Below are 19,727 nucleotides of genomic sequence, written 5' to 3'. Positions count from 1 at the left end.
TTGTGATCACTATAACAATATTTTGTGTTGGTTTTTAGAAAATCTTTACAAAATTCGTTTAAACTGATATTCAACACTTGCCAGTGTAAAGTTCAATCCCAGCAATCTTTGCTCCCTTTTTTACTGATCTTATCAGGTGTACATATCTTTGACTCCCTTTTTTACTGATCTTATCAGGTAACCTGTAAAATCATTTAAAACACTGTCATAGCCTAAGGTGTTTTAAGCTAACATGCCTTCTCTAAACAGTCTCTAAATAGTGATAAGAACTTTAGTGATCTATTCCCTGAGCATTTTGTTTTGGAATGCTCTTTAACGTCATTTAAGAAACTCTATCTTTTACTTGCCACCATGTTTCATACAACCTTAATCTCTGACTTTATTTCCTTTTATATTGAAGACAATAAATTTTTTCTCTTACTTTATGTTCAAAATAAAGTTGAGAGAGCACTCAATAATATGTTTATAAGGGCTTAAATAGAAAGGAAATCTTTCTTTTTTTACAGGATACCTTTCTTTGGGAGAGGGGAACCTCACCTTACATTAAAAGCATATGTGACAATATTGATTAGAGATAATAAAATTTATTCCTTTTCATGTTTTTCTCCAGTTAAGTGGTTAAACAGAAGAGGCAGAGATTATATTTTATGCCTGGTTTTAAAAAATATGTTACCAATGATAATTCAAGAAGCTTGTATTAGTATTTATAAAATTTAGATCTCTTGAATGTAAAGTTTCTGTGCTAATAAGCCTCTATGAGGACTATATATATTATGTATATATACATACACACACAGACATATATTCATACATATATATACAGACATACATACATAGATATTAGGCATGAAAATCTAACTGTAACATAGATATATACATTAAGGAAATTTAAATTAAAAAACCCATTTTTCCCTTGCTATGTGGATTTTCTCCAACTGTATGTAATAAATGAATGATTCCAAGAAAATTTTATTGGTAGGACTCCTAACGATAACGCTTTCTTTCAATTAAAAAAAGGGTTAAATTATATTGTTTAAAAATTTTACTACGAAAATAACTGCTGAATATATTGGCCTTAATTTATAAGACCCTTTTATTAAAAAAATTAGTTTAGGACTTTTTTTCCTGTCCTGATGCCCTGTGTATAAAGAGACACTATCAAGAGAGTAAAAAAGGCAATCCATAAATAGAAGAAAATATTTGAAAATAATATGTCTGATAATGGTCTAGTTTCCAGAATATATAAAGAACTCCTGAAACTCAATTAACAAAAGGCAACCAATTAAAAAATGGGCAAAGGACTTTGAATACACATTTCTCAAATATACAAATGGCCAACAAGCACACAAAAAGATACTCAGTATCATTAGTCATTAGTGAAATGCCAATCAAAGCCACAATGAAATACCACTGTGCAACCCAGTAGGTTGGCCACAATAAAAATAACAAATCTTGCCCTACTCAAGATTTAAAAGAGCCGAGCCCCAGACATGGAAAGCAAAGGTAGCAGCACTATCAACAATAGCCCAATTATGAAAAGAGCCCAAATGTTTACTGAATGATGAATGGATAACGAAGATGTAGTATACATATACAATGGAATATTACTTGGAGAAATAATATTACTCTTTTCAAAAAGAAGGAAATCTTGCCATTTGCAACAATGTGGATGGAACTGGAAGGTATTAAGCTAAGTGAAATAAGTCAGTCAGAGAAAGATAAATATATGATTTCACTCATATGTGGAATTTAAGAAACAAAACAGATGAACATAGGGGAAGGGAAGGGAAAATAAGAGAAAAACAGAGAGGAAGGCAAACCATAAGAGACTCTTAAACACAGAAAACTGAGGGTTGCTGGAGGGGTGTTAGGTGGGGAGATGGGTTAGTTGGGGGATGGACATTAAGGAGGGCACTTGTTGGGATGAGCACTGGGTATTTTATGTAAGTGATGAATCACTAAATTCTACTCCTGAAACCATTATTACACTATCTATTAACTAACTTGGATTTAAATAAAATTAAAAAAAAATGGGAATGTAGGACGGATATATGCTACAACATGAATGAATGAAGCGAAAGAAACCAAACATAAAAGTCATATATTGCACGATTACCTTTATATGAAACATCCAGAATGAATAAATCAGACTAGTGTTCGCTAGAGAACGGGGGGGAGGAGGAAATGGGGAGTGACTGTTTAATGGGTATGGGGTTTCCTTTTGGGGTGTTTAAACTGTATTGTAATCAGGCAGAGGTGATGGTTGTACAATATTGTGAATGTATTAAATGCTACTAAGTTGTACATGTGACATGGTTATGTAAATTTTATGTAAAAAAAGAAAACTAAACTAATCTAAACCCATCTCTTCAAAAATTCAGTCTCAGACAAGAGTTACCTATAGCCATTATATTACATATAACCTATGCTTTTGACTATTCTCTTTTTGTGGTGCTGTCAATAAATGATGCTTTGATTTTCTAGCTATTATATCATCTGTGGTATGTTTAGTGTTCCACAGGATTTTTTATAATCCCAGGGAATAAATGCAAATGGCACTTTCTCTTTACATCAACTGGGAAAAAAAATACAAAATCATATTTTGCATTAGAAAGTGATCACTGAAAATTATGTTTGAGACTGTGTTTCTTTTTATTTTTAAAATATGAATAGCATAGCACACCAGCATCAGAATGAATGGTATTCCAAAGTTACAAGTCTGGACTATTTTGTTTGAAGTCTTAATTTACCTCATTTTTGATATTTTAAAAACGCATGGGAAACAGATGAAACATAAAAATATCAGATCTGCATCTACTGCAAGGGTTTGCATCTCCTCTCTATCATGTACAAGCTGTGTGACTTTGGCCAAGTTATTTCATTTTTCTAAATTCTTTTGTAAAATGAGTATCATAAAGTATTTACTTTACGGCATTTTGATTAAATTAGTTAACATTTGTAAGCCAACTCATGCCTGGAAGATAATAATTGTTATACATACTTTGTTAAGTAAAAATACATGAATAAATTATTATGGTCCTGAACATTCTACGGAGAAAAAAAAAAAAAAAAAAAACAACCCAAACTTTACATTTCTAAGAGCACAACAATGTATTCTATCTAACCAGAAAGAAAAAATAGCTCTTTCTCTCTCCAATTTTAAGATGAATCCTTTGGCTTCTAGTCATTGGTTATGGGAGAACCACTAAATATGCAACTACAAGGTAGAAGAGATGTTACTCAAAGAAAATAGGGTTATGGGAGCAAAGGTGGGCACAACTCTGAATAAAACATAGATGCCAAACAGGGCACAGAAATTTGCATATGAGGATGTCCAATGAAGATTTCTTTAAAAAATATTAAAGACTACTTTTTTAGAGCAGTTTTAGGTTCACACTAAAATTGACAGGAGGGGAGCCTGGGTGGCTCAAGTTGGTTAAGTGTCCAACTCTTGATTTCAGCTCAAGTCATGACCTCATGGTTCCTGAGATCAAGCCCTGCTTTGGGCTCTACAGTGGAGAGCCCAAAGTGGAGCCTGCTTGGGCTTCTCTCTCTCCCTCTCTCTCTCTGATCCTCCCCTGTTCACGCTTGCTCACATGTGTATGCACGCTCTCTCCCTCTCTCCCAAAATAAATCAACTTTAACAAATTCAGAGGAATATACAGAGATCAATGAAAATTCTTAAAACTTCCCTAATTCTGACAATTGTATACTTTGAAATACTATTTTACGAAGGCTTATAAAGCAAATTATTTTCATTTTACAGTCTAAGGAAAGGCTCGTTAAATGAAGAGTTTAAATGAGTAATAGCAAAGAATATTAAGTAATCAAACAGCAAAAACATTACATCAACTTGGATTTCTTTGCTTTAGGTTAGGATCATAAATATCAGTGCATATTGAGTAAAGCCATGTTTACCACATGTTCTGCTTCCACACAAGATTACTAAGCTCAAAATTATTTTCTTCTTGACCAAGGAATTCTTTCCCATTTTCTGCACCTCCATAAGACATACTTCATTAATCCAAAAATATATAAAACAAGGTTAAATCCGCTTTGGTATCCTATTTGATAGGGTTGCACCAGACATACTTAAATTGAAAAATTATTTGTTGCTTACCTAAAATTCAGATGTAACTAGGCATCCTATATTTTTATTTGCTATATCTGGCAATTCTACAAAACAGGACATTGAAATACAAATAATTTTTTTTAGTGTAAGTATTTCCCAAATACTGCATACTAAAAGTTATACTAAAAGTTATTCATTGCTTACCTAAATTAAAATTTAATCAGGTACTCTGTATTTTATCTGTCAACTCAAGGTATTTATTTAGTAGGACAGAAGTAAAGATTTATTCAAGTTGTCCCTGAAAGAATGCCAGATCAACTGTTATTCTGTCTTACTTCAGCAGCCCTAACAAGAGCTTGTTCAGGGCAGAATACAAGTCTGCAATGCTAGGACAAAGTACAAAGCACACAACATGGCTCTCCAAACCTGTAAATGGCATATGTTGATCTCAACACTGGACTTAACAATTCTAGGCACAAGCTACAATACACATTAAATATGGCATCTCTGATGGTATAATGGGAAGCACTGTAACACAAGAGGCATCTTTGGAAGCACTAGCAATAAAGATCAGTGAAACTGTTGAGGAAATAAACTGGTGAAAATAAGTTCTCCATAAACACTGTTGAAAGACAATTCTTCAGGGTCTCACATTTCTAAGTCTTGTGAGCAGAAACATTGACTGTCCTTGTTACAGACTATCTTTTCAAGGATGTTTGTATTGAGAATAGCCTAGGAAGACAGAGATACGTCTTCCTCAGGAGCAAAGAGCAGATTTGCTCACAGCCTTGGTAGATAAAGATTCCCTTTGGAGTAAATAGCATGCATGCCCATGTCCATTACAAAATGGGACATGTACTGCAAATGTGGGACCCCTATGCATCAATAAATGTATGCTAGGTTACAGGTTACCTTATGTGCTTGTAAGTCCTTTACAGATCTCAGATTCTTTATAGTTCTTGACACATAGAAACTTCATTATAATTTATTGATTTTCAATTTATTTTTTTGCTTTTTGTAAGTTATCTTCCTTGATAATTCCATTTCTCAGTTTAAAATGACAAAGACATCTTTCACTTGATATTAAATACCTTTAACCTTTTTTCTCAGCTATACTGACTCAGGCATATCTGACATACCACATGCAACATACATGTTTAAGGAGTACAAGGTATTGATTTGATGCACTTATATACTGCAAGATGATTACCACCTTAAGCATTAGCTAACACATCCATCATGTCACATAATTACCATTTCTTTTTTGTGGTAAGAACATTTAGGATCCATTCTCTTCCCAACTTTCAGGTATACAGTACAGTACTGTTAACTAAAACACCATGATATAAATTAGATCCCCAGAAATTATTTATCTTATAACTGGAAGTCTGTACCCTTTGAACAGTAGCTCCCTATTTCACACCACCCTTCCACCGCTGGTAATCACCATTCTATTATGTTTCTATCAGTTCAGCTTTTTTAGAACCTACATGTAAGTGATATCATACAGTACTTGGTTTTCCCTGACGTGTTTCTCTTAGTGTAATGCCCTCAAGGTCCATCTGTGTTGTTGCAAATGGAAGGATGTCCTTTCTAATAATTGAATAATATTCCATTGTATATACAGGTTTCTCCCACTATCTAAAAACAGAGGATTCCAGTGAAAACTTTGAGTTTTTTTAAAAATTTTTTTAACATTTCCTTTTGAGAGACAGACAGAGAGAGAGAGAGAGAACAATAACATATGGGGGAGGGGCAGAGAAAGAGGGAGACACAGAATCTGAAGCAGGTTCCAGGCTCTGAGCTGTCAGCACAGAGCCCGATGTGGGGTTGGAACTCTCACAAACCGTAAGATCATGACCTGAGGTGAAGTCAGATGCTCAACCGACTGAGCCACCCAGGCACCCCCCGACTATGAAACCTTTCTTAAGCTGAATTGGCATAAAGTAAGAAAGCAATGACAATTTCATAAATGGTCATAAAACCATTTCATAAAACCAACAATCTTCTTGGTATTTCTTCTGGTTAGCAAAAACAGGTAACTAGTGGAGGTCTTTCACAAAAGCAAAGTGATAGTATGGGAAACCTAAATATACCACATCTTCTTTATCCAGTCATCCATTAACGGACACTTAGGTTATTTCCATGTCTTGGCTATTATGAATAATGCTGCAATAAACATGGGAGTGCAGGTATCTCTTCGAGATCCTGCTTTCTTTTCCGTTGGATATGTACCTGGAAGTGATATTGCTAGTCCATATGGTAGTTCTATTTTTAAGACTTTAAGAAACTTCCACGCTGTTTTGCCATAGTGTCTGCACCAATTTACATACACACCAACAGTGCACAAGGGTTCCCTTTTTATCAGATCCTTGCTAGCACTTGTTATCTCTTGGCTTTTTATAACAGCCATTCTAACAAGTATGAGGTGATGACTCATTGTGATTTTGATTTGCACTTTCCTAATGATCAGTGACACTGAGCATCTTTTCATGTACCCATTGATTATTTGCATGTCTGTATAAATGGCTCTTCAGTGTCTCTGTGCATTTTTTAATCAGTTTTTTTTTTAATTGAGTTGCAGGAGTTCTTCATATATTTTAAATATTAAGCTCATCATATACATGACTTGCAAATATTTTCTCGATTCACTAAGTTGCCTTTTCATTTTGTTGACGGTTTCCATTGCTGTGTAGAAGCTTCTTAGTTTGATGTAGTCCCACTTATTTACCTACGCCTTTGCTTTTGGTGTCAAATCCAAAATATCACTGCCAAAACCAATGTCAGGGAGCTTTTTCCCTGTTTTCCTCTAGGGGTTTTATAGTCTCAGGTGTTAGGTTGAAGTCTTTAGTCCATTTTGAGCTAATTTTTGTGAACGGTTTTAGGTAGGGGTCCAATTTCATTCTTCTACATGTGGTTACTCGGTTTTCCCAGCACCTCTTATTGAAGACACCATTCCCCATTGAGTATAGTTGGCTCTTTTGTCAAATATAAGTTGGCCATATATGCAAAGGTTTGTTTCTAGGCTCTTGATTTGGTTCCTTTTGTCTATTTGCCTATTTTTATGCCAGTACTATGCTGTTTTGATTATTACAGCTTTGTAATATAGTCTGAAATCAGGAAATGTGAAGCCTTCAGCTTTGCTCTTCTTTCACAGTCTTGCTTTGGTTATTTAGGGTCTTTTGTGGTTCCATATAAATTTTAGAACGGTGATTTTCTATTTCCGTGAAAAATACTCTTGGAATTTCGATAAGGATTGAACTGAAACTATAGATGGATATTTAACCATATTAATTCTGATCAATGAACATGGAATATCTTTCCATTTGTGTTTCTGTCATTTTCTTTCATCAAAGTCTTGTAGTTTTCAGTAACAGATCTTATAGCTTCTGGTTAAATTTATTCCTAAGTATTTTCTTATTTTTGATGCTATTGTGAATGGGACTCTTCTCTTTATTTCTTTTTCAAGTATTTCACTGTTAGTGTACAGAATGCAACTAAGTTTTATATATTGATTTTGTAGCCCAAAACTTTACTGAATTTGTTGATTAATACCAACAGTTTTTTGATGAAGTCACAAGCATTTTTTAATATATAAAATCATATCATCTGTAACCAGAGGCAATTTTACTTCCTTTTTTTAAAATGTTTATTTTGAGAGAGAGCGTAAGTGAGTGGGGGAGGGGCAGAAAGAGAGAGAGAAGGAGAGAGGGACTCCCAAGCAGGCTCCACATTGATGTCAGTGCAAAGCCAGATGTGGAGCTCAATCTCACAAACCACGAGATCATGACCTGAGCTAAAATCAAGAGTCAGAAACTGAAATGACAAAGCCACTGAAGCACCCCTACTTCTTCCATTCTGATTTGGATGTCTTTTATTGCTTTTTATTGTCTAATTGCTTAATGAGGACTTCCAGTACTTTGTTGAATAGCAGTGATGAAAATGGGCACCCTTGTCTTGTTCATGATAGTAAAGGAAAAGGTTTCAACTTTTTACCCTTGGGTATGATGTTAGCTGTGGCCTTGTCATATTACTATTATGTACATTCCTTCTATATCCAGTTGAGAGTTTTTATCATAAAAGAATATTGTATTTTGCCAAATACTTTTTCTGCATCTATTGAGAGGATCATGTAATTTTAATCTTTCATTCTATTAATGTGGTATATCACATTTATTTACTTGTGTGTACTGAAGCATCCTTGCATCCCAGGGATAAATCCCATGTGATCATGGTGTATGATCCTTTTAATCTGTTCAGTTCAGTTTGCTAATATTATGTTAAGAATTTTTGCATCTACATTCATCAAGGATATTGGATTGTTGTTTACTTCTCTTATATTCTCTTTATCTGGCTTTAGTATTAGGCTAATGTTGGCATTGTAAAAAAGTTTGGAAGTGTTCTTTTTTGATTTTTTTGGGAAGAATTTGAGAAAGATTAGCTTTAATCCTTTACATATTTGGTAGAATTCACTAGTGAAGCCATCTTTTCCTAGACTTCTCTTTGATGAGTAATTGTTGGTTAACGATTCAATCTCTTTACTCATCCAATTTGTTGGTTTATAATTGTTCATAATCCTTTGTATTTCTGTGGTTATCAGTTGCACTCTATCTTCTTTCATTTTATATTATAAATTATTTTCTCAGTCTAGCTAAAAGTGTTGAGCTTATCTTTTCCAAACAAACAAACAAACAAACAAACAGACCTTGTTCTTAGTTTTGTTGATTTTTCCTATTGTTTTTTGGTCTTATTTCTGTTATAATCTTTGTTAATTCCTTCCTTCTGCTAACTTTGGGCTTAAGTTTGTTCTTTTTCTAGTTCCCTGATATGTAAATTTAGGTTATTTATTTGAGATTTTTGGCCCATTGGTTATTTAGGAGTGCTGTTTTACATCCACATATTTGTGATTTTTCCAGATTTCCTTCTGTTAATTGATTTCTAGTTTCACACTGTTGTGATTTAAAGATACTTGGTATGATTTCAATCTTTTAAAATCTGCTAAGAATCTTCCATGTACACCTGAGAAAAAAGTGTATTCTGCTGCTGTTGGATCAAGTATTTTATCTACATTTGTTAGGTACATTTGGTCTGAAGTATGGTTCAAGCCCAATGTTTCCTCATTGATTTTCTATCTGGATGATCTATCCATTGTTGAAAGTGGGGTAATGAAGTCCCCTACTATTACTGTATTGCTTTCTATTTCTCCCTTCAGATCTGTTAGTATCTGCTTAGTATATTTAGGTGCTCCAATGCTGGGTGCATATATACTTAAATGGTTAGATCTTCTTGAAGAACTGACCTCTTTATCATTATATAATGACCTTCTTTATCTCATTTTCATTGTTTTTTAAAAAAAATTATTAACGTTGATTCACTTTTTGAGAGACAGAGACAGAGACAAGTGTGAGCAGGGCAGCGGCAAAGAAAGAGGGAGACACAGAATCTGAAGCAGGCTCCAGGCTCTGAGCTGTCAGCACAGAGCCCGACGCGGAGCTCCAACCCACGAACCGGGAGATCATGACCTGAGCCAAAGCTGGATGCTCAATCGACTGAGCCACCTAGTTGCCCGTCTCTTATTATCATTTTGACTTAAAGTCTATTTTGTGTGATATAAGTACAACTAACCTTAAAAAAACAAGTATAGCTATCCTTATTCTTCTTAGGTTTCTGCTTGCATTGAATGTCTTTCTCCATTGCTTCAGTTTGAGCCCATGTGTGTCCTTAAAGCTGAAGTGAGTCTCTCGTAGGCAGCATATAGTTGGTTCTTTTTTTGTCTACTCAGCCACTCTATGACTTTTGGTTGGAGAATTCAATCCATTTACATTTAGAGTACTGATATGTAAGGATTAATTAATGCCATTTCATTAGTTGTTTTCTGGCTGTTTTGTAGCTTTCTTCTTCCAGTCTTTGTTTTTCCTAACAAATCCACTGATTGTAGATTACAATCTTCTCTTTTCTTGCAACTTTCAATATTATCTCTTTGATTTTGATTTTTGACAGTTTTATTATAGTGTGTTGGAGGGGATCTCCCTAGATTTAGTTGGTTTGGTGGTGACCTATGAGCTTTATGTACTTGGATATCCAAATGTCTTCCCATGTTTGGGACACTCTCAGTAATTATTTCTTCAAATAGGCTTTCTGTTCCCTTCTCCCTCTCTTTTTCTTCTGGAGCTTGAATAATTACAAATTATTACTTTTGCTGGTATCTCATAGATCAGGAAGCCTTTCTTCACTCTTTTTCATTCTTTTTTTCTTTGCTCTCCTCTGACTGGAATTTCAAGTTCCTATCTTTTATCACAGACTCTGTTTGGTTCATTCTGTCGTGAATGCTCTCTACTGCATTTATCATTTCATTCACCAAATTCTTCAGCTCCAGAATTTGCTTTTGATTTTTTTTTTTTTAATGATTTCTATCTCTTTGTTAATCTTCTCATTTTGTGCACGGCTTTCTTAATCTTGTTGAATTATCTTTCTGTGTTTTCTTGTAGCTGAGTTTCCTTAAAATGGCTACTTTGAATTCTTTATTGGGTAAATTTCTGATCTCCCTGTTTTTGGTTTCGGTTACTGGAGGATTATGATCCTTTGGTGATGTCATTTTCCCCTGATGTTTCATGTTCCTTGGAGTTTTGCATTTCTACCTTAACATTTGAAGTAGCAGTCACCTCCTCCAGTATTTACTGTCTTCGGGGCAGAAATATTTCCTCAGTCTTGACAGGGATTCTGAGGTTTTCTCAGACTTTCTATGGATATACCTGCTCTATATTTCTTGCTCCCTCTTTGGCAAACTTTTTAATATTGTATTCCTTCTCTCCTTCCTGCAACATATCAGGCTGAGTGCTGACTGCCTATCTTTTATTTCTCAAATGTGATGCCACAGCTCATTTACGGTCTCTTCCTGGCCTGCAGCTACAGATCTGCCAAAGTTTACTTTTGTCACTGCCTTCAGCAGTGCACATAGGGAGCCAGATGCAGAGTAGAAGGGAGGGTGTGGGTGAGGCATATGGAATGGTGGAGGTACCCATGGCCAGTTGGAGGGATCCACAGCCGAGGCTGTCCAAGTAGCTCATGAGCAAACTTTTAACGGAGTTTGTGATGTAGTGAGAAGTATGAGTCCCTTTAATGCTTTCTGAGAGACCCATCTGCCACTCTCCCAGTCTCTTTCCACTTTACCCCCCAAGTCATGGAACTCCTGATTTAGAACTCTAGATGGGGTGAGAGAGAGAGAGAGAGAGAGAGAGAGAGAGAGAAAAGCCACTTTGGCAATGTCCTGCACAGCTAGGGAAGCTGGGTACTCAACTCATCCTTTCTCCTTTTTCTCTGCATGAAAAATCGCAGGCCAAGAAGGGTTCTCTTAGACCTAAGCTGTGCTATTTTGGGCAAGGGATGATATATTTAAAGACAAGCTATTCTCTTGCTAGAATTCTAATGCATCCAAACTTGTACTTTTTTTTTTTTTTTTTTTTGCCAATGGAATACTGGAACTTCTCTTCTGGAAATATGAACTTCTGTAAAGGTTCTCTCAACCCTGGGTAACTATCTAAATCTAATTCCCCAGGGGTTCCCAGACTGTAGCCACGAGCATCAAGAGCTGGTAAACAGGCCACTGCAGGGTCAAGACTGAAATCCTTCTGCTTATTATCCAATGCACAGGTGGGTGAGATGCCTCCAGGGTTCCTTAGTATATGGTATTAGATCCCACAGCTCCCACAGTCACTTTTGTTCATGGATAGATGCTAAATTTTTGTTGTTGTGGGTGGGACAAAAACAAAAGACATTTTATACTGCCATGATGCTGATATTACTGCCTTTCATCTTTATGTAATATGGGGTACTGGAATCACTCATACATAATAGTCTCTATGCTTTAATGTGAATGTGTATGGCATGTAACCACAAAATTCTACCAGTCTGGTTGACTTAATTTTCCAAGATTCAGAAAATCTGTCCTTTCTGAATCTTGATATCACATAACATGGTAGAACAAATGTTAAACTAATTCATTACATTGTTCTTATCAAGTATAGAATTACATTTCCTCTTTTTAGTCCAACTCTTTCTTTGCCTCATTATTTGCTTCCACTCCAACAAGAGATTCCATATCATACGTTCACTTCTGTAACTTAGTTCAATTGCGCTGTTTCTAAATACATTATCAGACAGCCTATACACTTTATTACAGCCAATTCTGTCCCAGTACAAACAATGAATGACCTTTGGACTACTTCGGTTACTGTAGGCTTAGCAATGTATTTTCAGAATACTGATAAACTTTATGAACAAAGTTCCTATTTAACTGCATAAATGGGAATCAAAGGACATAATATACCACCATTTCCAGTTTTTGTGATATACATCAGAGCAGGGCATGACAGAGCAAGGTTTATTATTCCTGGTTAAGTAACACTAGGGCACTTTCTCTCTGTGTCTTAATTACCTTTCCTTGATTCTTTTAGGAGTTAAATAGGCCATTTTTTATTATCTAGAATGGAGTGAGAAAAACGAAGCTCTAGGAAAAAGTTCAGTTTATCTTTGACATTTTAGTTTTCCATAAACCCAATTTTATCTTGGCCTTCCTTCTTTGCTCCCTTTTTTCAAAGTTGCGTTCATCAGCTTCTCTACTGGCTTACCTTCTTGTTCTTATTCTACCCAGGACAACCCCAACCTCATAAAATATTATGCTACAAAGCTGCCTCTGATCCTTGCTATAATTCCCTTCTCTATCTTGAGAGGCAGTATGTCAAACGGTAAGGAACACAGGCTATTGAACCATACTGCTTGGGTCTGAATCCCATCTCTGCCACTTACTACCTGGTAACAACAAATAAGACACATTTATAACCATAATGGGAGATTTTACCACACTTTTCTTGGTAGTTGATAGCACTAGCAGCCATAAATTCATGAAGAATATGAAAAATTTGAACAAAATGATCTATAAACTTAACCCAGCATATTTTACACTTAACCCAGCAATCTGATGAATACACATTCCTAGTATAAAGCAAGTCTCCAAGAATACTGAAATACTGAAATCACAGACTTTTCTAACCACAATGAAGATAAACTAGAAATCAACAATAAAAAGACAACCAGGAAATCAATACATTTGGAAACAAAGAAACACAGCCTTGGAAATACAGGCTCTTTAGTTAGTAAGAGACAGAGATGTGGTCAGATAATCTCAGGCTGTGTGGGATTTTTATAAGGATATAAAGTAAGGACATCCAAGGAAGTGACTCTGCAGCCAAACAGCCAGTTCTTATGAAACTGAAATGCTGTTCATTTCCTGGACTAATATCCTAGTATCACTCTAGTAGCAGTTCAGAAACCAGTGTTTGGTCTTTCCTTTTCTAGTCATTTCTCCATTCTCACGTTCCTCTCTATCTCTGACACTCTCCCTGCTTTGCTTTTGTTCCTCTTTACTTTCATCCCTATCTTGTAATAAATGGTTTATTCATGGCTTCTATTGTCTCATGACTTTTGTCTATGACCTTCTCTTGATTTCTGCCACTGTTTAGTAACTGGGTCTCTTCTTTTGTGTCCCATGTTTGAATTATTCAAGACAAATGATCTGAATACTTTATTCAGTCATTCTTCTAATAGAAAATGCTCCAAATCAGCAGAGTTAATGCAGCAGCCACCTTCAAAAATTACCAGTCTTCTCTATGTTCACGCTGTAGATGACTACCTTTGGTCTAAGTGCCAACCTCTAATTCAAATTGCAGGGTCACTTGATACAAAATATGGCAATTTTTGGACAAGAACGGTCTCTGGTCCCTTATTTCAGAAGACTATGGGCAGGCACTCAATTTCTTGGATTTCTGAGCAAGGCAAAAATAACAACTGCTAAATATAGGACAACATATCTAGTGTATTCTTTAAAATGGTTTTGTTTACCTATAGTGCTTTAAATCAAAGATTTCCCAACCAAATTATTATTGGTATGCTGCATGATTTCCCATTTGGGGTAGTATGTGTGTATAAAGTCCTATCATTGACTAGTCCTATGGAGTCCTGTCATTGACTAGTAAATTGTTTATGTTTATATCCAGAAAATGAAGGAATAGATGTATTTATTATTTTTATAAACCATTTTATATACTAATGAGAAAAAAACTTCTAAACAACCCTGAATCAAAGAATAAACTGCTCACAAAATTTAGAAAATACTGAGAACCAAAGGATAAAAAGAACATATTAAAAACTTGTACTAAAGCAGTACTTAGGGAAAAACTTATCAACTTAAATGTATAAAGCAGAAAAAAAGAAATGCTATAATCAATAAGCTAAACATCTACTTATAGAAGCTTTAAAAAGCAAAATAAACCTTTAGAAAGTAAGAGGAACTACTAAAGTCAAAAGGAAAACTAATAAAACCCAAAACAAAACACACGAGACAATTAACATCAAGTTAGTTCTTTGAAAAAACTAGTAAAATGACACTTCTGATGGGACCAGTCAAGAAAAAGAGAATAAAGGCACAAATAACTGACAACAAAAATAAAACAGAAAAACACTACAGATACTTAAGATGTTAAAAAAAATAATTGAAGGATACTATGAATTATTTGGTGCCAATAAATTAATAAATTTAGACAGAACAAACTCCTTAAAAAACATAATTTACCAAAACTGATTGACAAAGAAATAAAATATAGTATATTTCCACTATTACTATATCACCTGAATCTAACCATAAGGAAACATAATACACATAATACAAACCTAAACGGAACAATGGTCTACAAAACTAGCCAATACTCTTTATGAAAGACAAAGAAAATACAAGGAACTATTCCAGATTAAATGAGTCTAAAGAATTTAAATGGTCATGAAAACTGAATGCAATGTGTGATCCTGAGTTTGATCCTGGAAAAGGGGAAAAGTCAGGCAGGACATTATTAAGACAAACAATAAAATATCAAATGAGTTTTGCATTAGATATCAATATTGTATCAATATTAAATTTCATAAAGTTGATCACTGTCCTATGGTTAAGTAAGAAAGTATTTTTGTTCTTAGTCAATATGCCCTTAAGTATTTATGGATAAAAGAACATGATGCCTCTAAAAAACAAATGATCCAGGAAAAAAAAAATCCGTGTGTGTGTGTGTGTGTGTGTGTGTGTGTGTGTATAACCTATCTATAAAAAGAAGGAATGATAAACATGACAAAATTGTAACTTGTGATTCTGATGAAGAGTATATAGGATTATTCTGTACTATTTTAGTAACTCTTCTGTAAATTCTCTATTATATTTTATAAGCTTTATGACTTTGCTTTTCATATTTGTTTTCAATCCACCTTAAACTGAATTTTACATAGTATTTTTTTTCCACATGAATACCTAATTGTCCCAACATCATTTATTGAAAATCTCAACTTTTCTTGAAATCTTGAGGTTTCTCTATATGTTGCTCTGGATATATTATGTCCAAGTATGGATACGTCTATATCTGGCCTTTCTCTTCTGTTCCATTTACACTAAAATTAAGACCTCTAATTTATCAAAAGACAGCACAAAGATAATGGGGAAAAAAAAAAACCAATGACACAAGAGAAGATTTATTTACAAAACATGTAACAAAGGCCAATACATAGAAAAGTATTCCAAATCAAGATGAAAAAGAAAGGTAATCCTATAGAAAAATGATTAAACAATTTGAACAGGTACTTTACAAACAGGAAATCTACATAGCCAATAGTCATACAAAATAGTGCTCAACCTCACAGGTCATCAGAGAAATGCAAATTAAAACTACAATGGTATCAGACTGGCAAAATTTAAAGTCTGCCAAAAATCAAGAGGTGTGGGGTGTATGTGGAATAACAAGAGCTCTCATCAAGTGTTGGTGGCAGTGAAAACTGGCACCACTTTGGAAAATAGTGTGGCATTTGCTTGTAAATAACTGATGTTATACAGATCCTATGACATAGCAATTTCCCTTACAAGTAAATAATTTAGAGAAACTATCATGCCAGGGAGTATGTACAAGAATGTTCATAGTAGCTTGGTTTGTAATAGCTACAAGTTAGGAGTAATCCAAATGTCCATCAGCAGAATGGATACACATACTGTGGGTATATGCAAATAAAATACATCACACCAATGAAAATGAACAGTTATAGCTACTGATAAAAACATGGATTAACCTCACAAACACAATCTTAAGTGAAAGAAGATATAAAAGAATATACACTGTATCATCTCATTTATATAGAATTCAGTAACATAGGCTGAATAACATGACAGAATGAAACAACTTGTATTATTTAGAACACATACACAGATGGTAAAACTAAAAGAAGTGATGAACTCCTTATCAGAAAAGACAAGATGGTGATTACTTCTAAATGTCAGGGAGAGAAGAGAAATTGGAAAAAACACACAAGGCACTGCTGTGGTATTCACAATTTTCTATTTCTTGATCTGGGTGAGAGTTAAAAGGATATGTGCCTTTAATTAATTGTTAAAATGTGCATGTTTTATGTACTTTTCTAATTTTGATAATATGTTTTATAATTAAGAAAAGAAAAAGGAAAAAAAGAAAACACGGTGTTTTCAAGGACCTACTAGTAAGTAGGTCAGGAAAATTAATGTGTGTACAGAGCATACAAAGAGATAAGACTGGAAAAGTAGTCAGATGTTTCATATATCAAAGCCTCTTGATAAGCTATACAATAAAATTGTACAAAAATTTCTGCACAAGGTCCATAGTAAGCCTACAGCAAACATGTGTCTAGATTACTACCCCCTGACTCTCCAAGTTTGTAATACACATTCCTAAATGAGGCAAAAGGAGGAAAAGTCGGAGAAAGAGTCTAGACTAGTTTAAGATGGCTCTCTTGTTCCTGATTTCTGTTTCTAATGAGACCTGACTAATACCTGTTCTTAGGTTCCAGTGGCTAGCCTGTATCATATAGTTTTCTATTTTAGTTACACTTAGATGATTTTTCTTATTGGCAAGAGTTGTAACTGAGACAAATCATGTGCTTAACTGTATTGTTTTATTATTAACTTAAGAAATCAAACAATAACACAACAGTAAATGTCTCTTTTCTAATTTATCAACATAAGGGTAAAAATCAGGTTTTTTATTCATAATGAAATTCAAAGACAATTAATACTGATCAAAATGTTCTAACATCACTTCTTTAACTTACCCTCAAAGTATGGTGCTCTTGTGCTAATAAAAGTCTTAGTTCTTCATGTAGTGTTATAACTTCCAGAAACTGACCCCATAAAGCCATGAGAAGGGAACAAAGTTGTGCAAGATTCATATTTATAAGTTCTGCCAGTTCATCAGGATTTTCTATTTTCTGAAATGACAAGAAAAAAACTTCACTGCTTCCTGAGACTTACTATATCTAAATATAATGTTATTGGAACATCAATACAAAGGCAAATTTTTAGTTTTAAAAAGTGTGTGTGTGTGCACGTGCTCATATGTATAGAGACCAAGTGAGCAATGGCTTTTTAAAAAAATTTGACAGTTACTACAGCAACTTAATTGATATTTCAATATCTGAGATATCTTGTTACCAAAATAATGTCAAATATAGTTTAAAATTACACATAGGATTCTAAAGAGCATGATCAACTCAAACACTAAAATCTTGAGAATTTTAAACATAAGTACAAATCATGATGAAAGTTATAGAAGTGTTAGAAGATAATGAAATCTTAAGATTTTTTCCTCCAATCTGCTAACTGAAGTACTTAGAAAATCTGTAACTCCTCAAAAAGAACAGAAATACTTTCTAAAGTACTAACTGCTTTTCCTTCATCCTAAGTTTCTAAGTTTTATTTTGCCCTTGGTAGTCCTTTTATAGTCATCAAACACTTCTTTCTCTTTTCTAACAATTCATTTACCCACTGTTTATTGAGCACATTTTAAATGCTAGGGCCCACATTCCAATCTACATCAAAGATTAACAGGAGAAGCTCAGTTTAGTAAGGAAACAAAAGTGGATAACCAATTTTACTATGCTCTTATGAGGGTTCTAATAGTGGTATTAAATTGTCCCATTTATTTAAATATTCACCTAAACTCATGATAAAAGTTAAAAGTAATGAACTATACCACAAAATGCAGAATCTTCTATAAGCCATTGGATCTCTTGCGTAAGTAAAATAAGGATTTGTGAACAAAGAAAAATAAGACTATATTATACATCAGAATAATTCCTTCTCTTTTGGACAGGCATTTTTGTTATGAAGGCAAGCCTTTCTTTAATTCACTGAGGCAGCACTGTTCAGGCAGATTATATCTTGCTGGAAAAATTTGTCTTCAATTGCTAGTAACACTAGGAAATCTACCTTAAATATACAGATAGATGATGATTTCATTTCCCCATCCTAAAGAAGGTAGTAGTCTATTCCGGTTAAGATCGAAAGCCATTCTCATAGTTTCAATTATCACATACACTAATGACTGCTGAATCTTTATATCTGGACCACATCTCTTCCGAACTCTAGAGCCATCACTCACTAGATGACTATATTTGAATGTGATAAGAAATGTGTTCAAGTTCAGCATATCCTAAAGAGTACTAATTATATCTTCATGCTCCCTTTAAAAAAAAAATGTTGCTTATCACACTTAATCTTACTCAGTTTATTTTTACTTCTTTTTTTTAAAGTTTATTTATTTATTTTGAGAAAGAGAGAGAGAGCAAGGGAGGGGCAGAGAGAGAGGGGGAGAGAGAATCCCAAGCAGGCTGTGCACTGTCAGGGCAGAGCCCAACGTGGGGCTCAAGCTTAGGAACCATGAAATCATGACCTGAGCCAAAATCAAGAGTTGGGGGCCTAACTGAGCCACCCAGGCACCCCTATTTTTACTTATTTTTGAAGTTTGCAATTCAGTAGGCTTTTCTTTTCTATCCTAGCTCGGAGAGGACATAAAACAAAAATTCAGCAAAATTATTAAGAAGGGAATGGATTGTGTTTTATTCACTTTTGTGACTTTGGTTACTAGTACACACAGTAGTCACTCAATAAATATTTATTGAATGAATAAATGAATGAATGAATAAGGAATTACAGACTTCAGATAAGGAAAAAGTCCCCCAAATTTATGGACAAACTAGAAAATGCTGAAAAATTCCAGAATTCCTGAATGGAAACTAAAAGACTCAACATATAATAAATATTGATTCGTCAATGTATAATAAATCTACAAATGTATTTTGCCCCAGGATATAGTTTATAAATGTATTAGAAATGATGCTAACAAGTTTTTCATGTCTCTCTTAAGAACAAACAGAAGATTAAAGTGTACTCTAAAATAAGTTGAAACAAGCAGTCTTGTTCCAAGAATAGTGTTAAGGGAGTTTAGAAAAAGATGACTTGAATAAACATTTGACAGTAACTAAACAGCAGTGTGTAAGGCAAGCAATGCTATTCTTTGTATAATCTCCACGCATGTAGAAATAATTCTCTTGGTTTTACCATAGGTTGAACAATGTAAACAACACTTTTTTTTAATCCCCTGAAAGCAAGGCTGTCTAGCTACCCTGTAATTATTAATTTTCCTTTTCAGAAATCATGGCACCAAGGTTCTTAGAGGAGTTTAGTATTTTCATTATTAGGAAAGCATCCTTACAAGCATAAATAAATTACTCCTCTGGTTTACATAAATCTTTGCACTATGTC

At 34.3% G+C, this 19,727-nt stretch overlaps 1 protein-coding gene across 7 annotated transcripts in view; it reads right to left on the bottom strand.

Annotated features, from left to right (window-relative positions):
• Nucleotides 1–19,727, bottom strand: part of FAM135A (family with sequence similarity 135 member A) — a 120,564-nt gene that overhangs the window by 34,626 nt on the left and 66,211 nt on the right. For all 7 annotated transcript variants that reach the window (XM_042939138.1, XM_042939142.1, XM_042939139.1 and 4 more), the window contains one exon: nt 17,237–17,392. In XM_042939138.1, coding sequence (XP_042795072.1) covers nt 17,237–17,392 — 156 coding nt within the window. The remainder of the gene's footprint in view (nt 1–17,236; nt 17,393–19,727) is intronic.

This window comes from Panthera leo, chromosome B2 (assembly GCF_018350215.1).
Source record: "Panthera leo isolate Ple1 chromosome B2, P.leo_Ple1_pat1.1, whole genome shotgun sequence".
Classification (NCBI taxonomy): Eukaryota; Metazoa; Chordata; class Mammalia; order Carnivora; family Felidae; genus Panthera; species Panthera leo.
The sequence above is the reverse complement of the archived record's forward strand: the minus strand, read 5'-3'. Positions and strand labels throughout refer to the sequence as shown.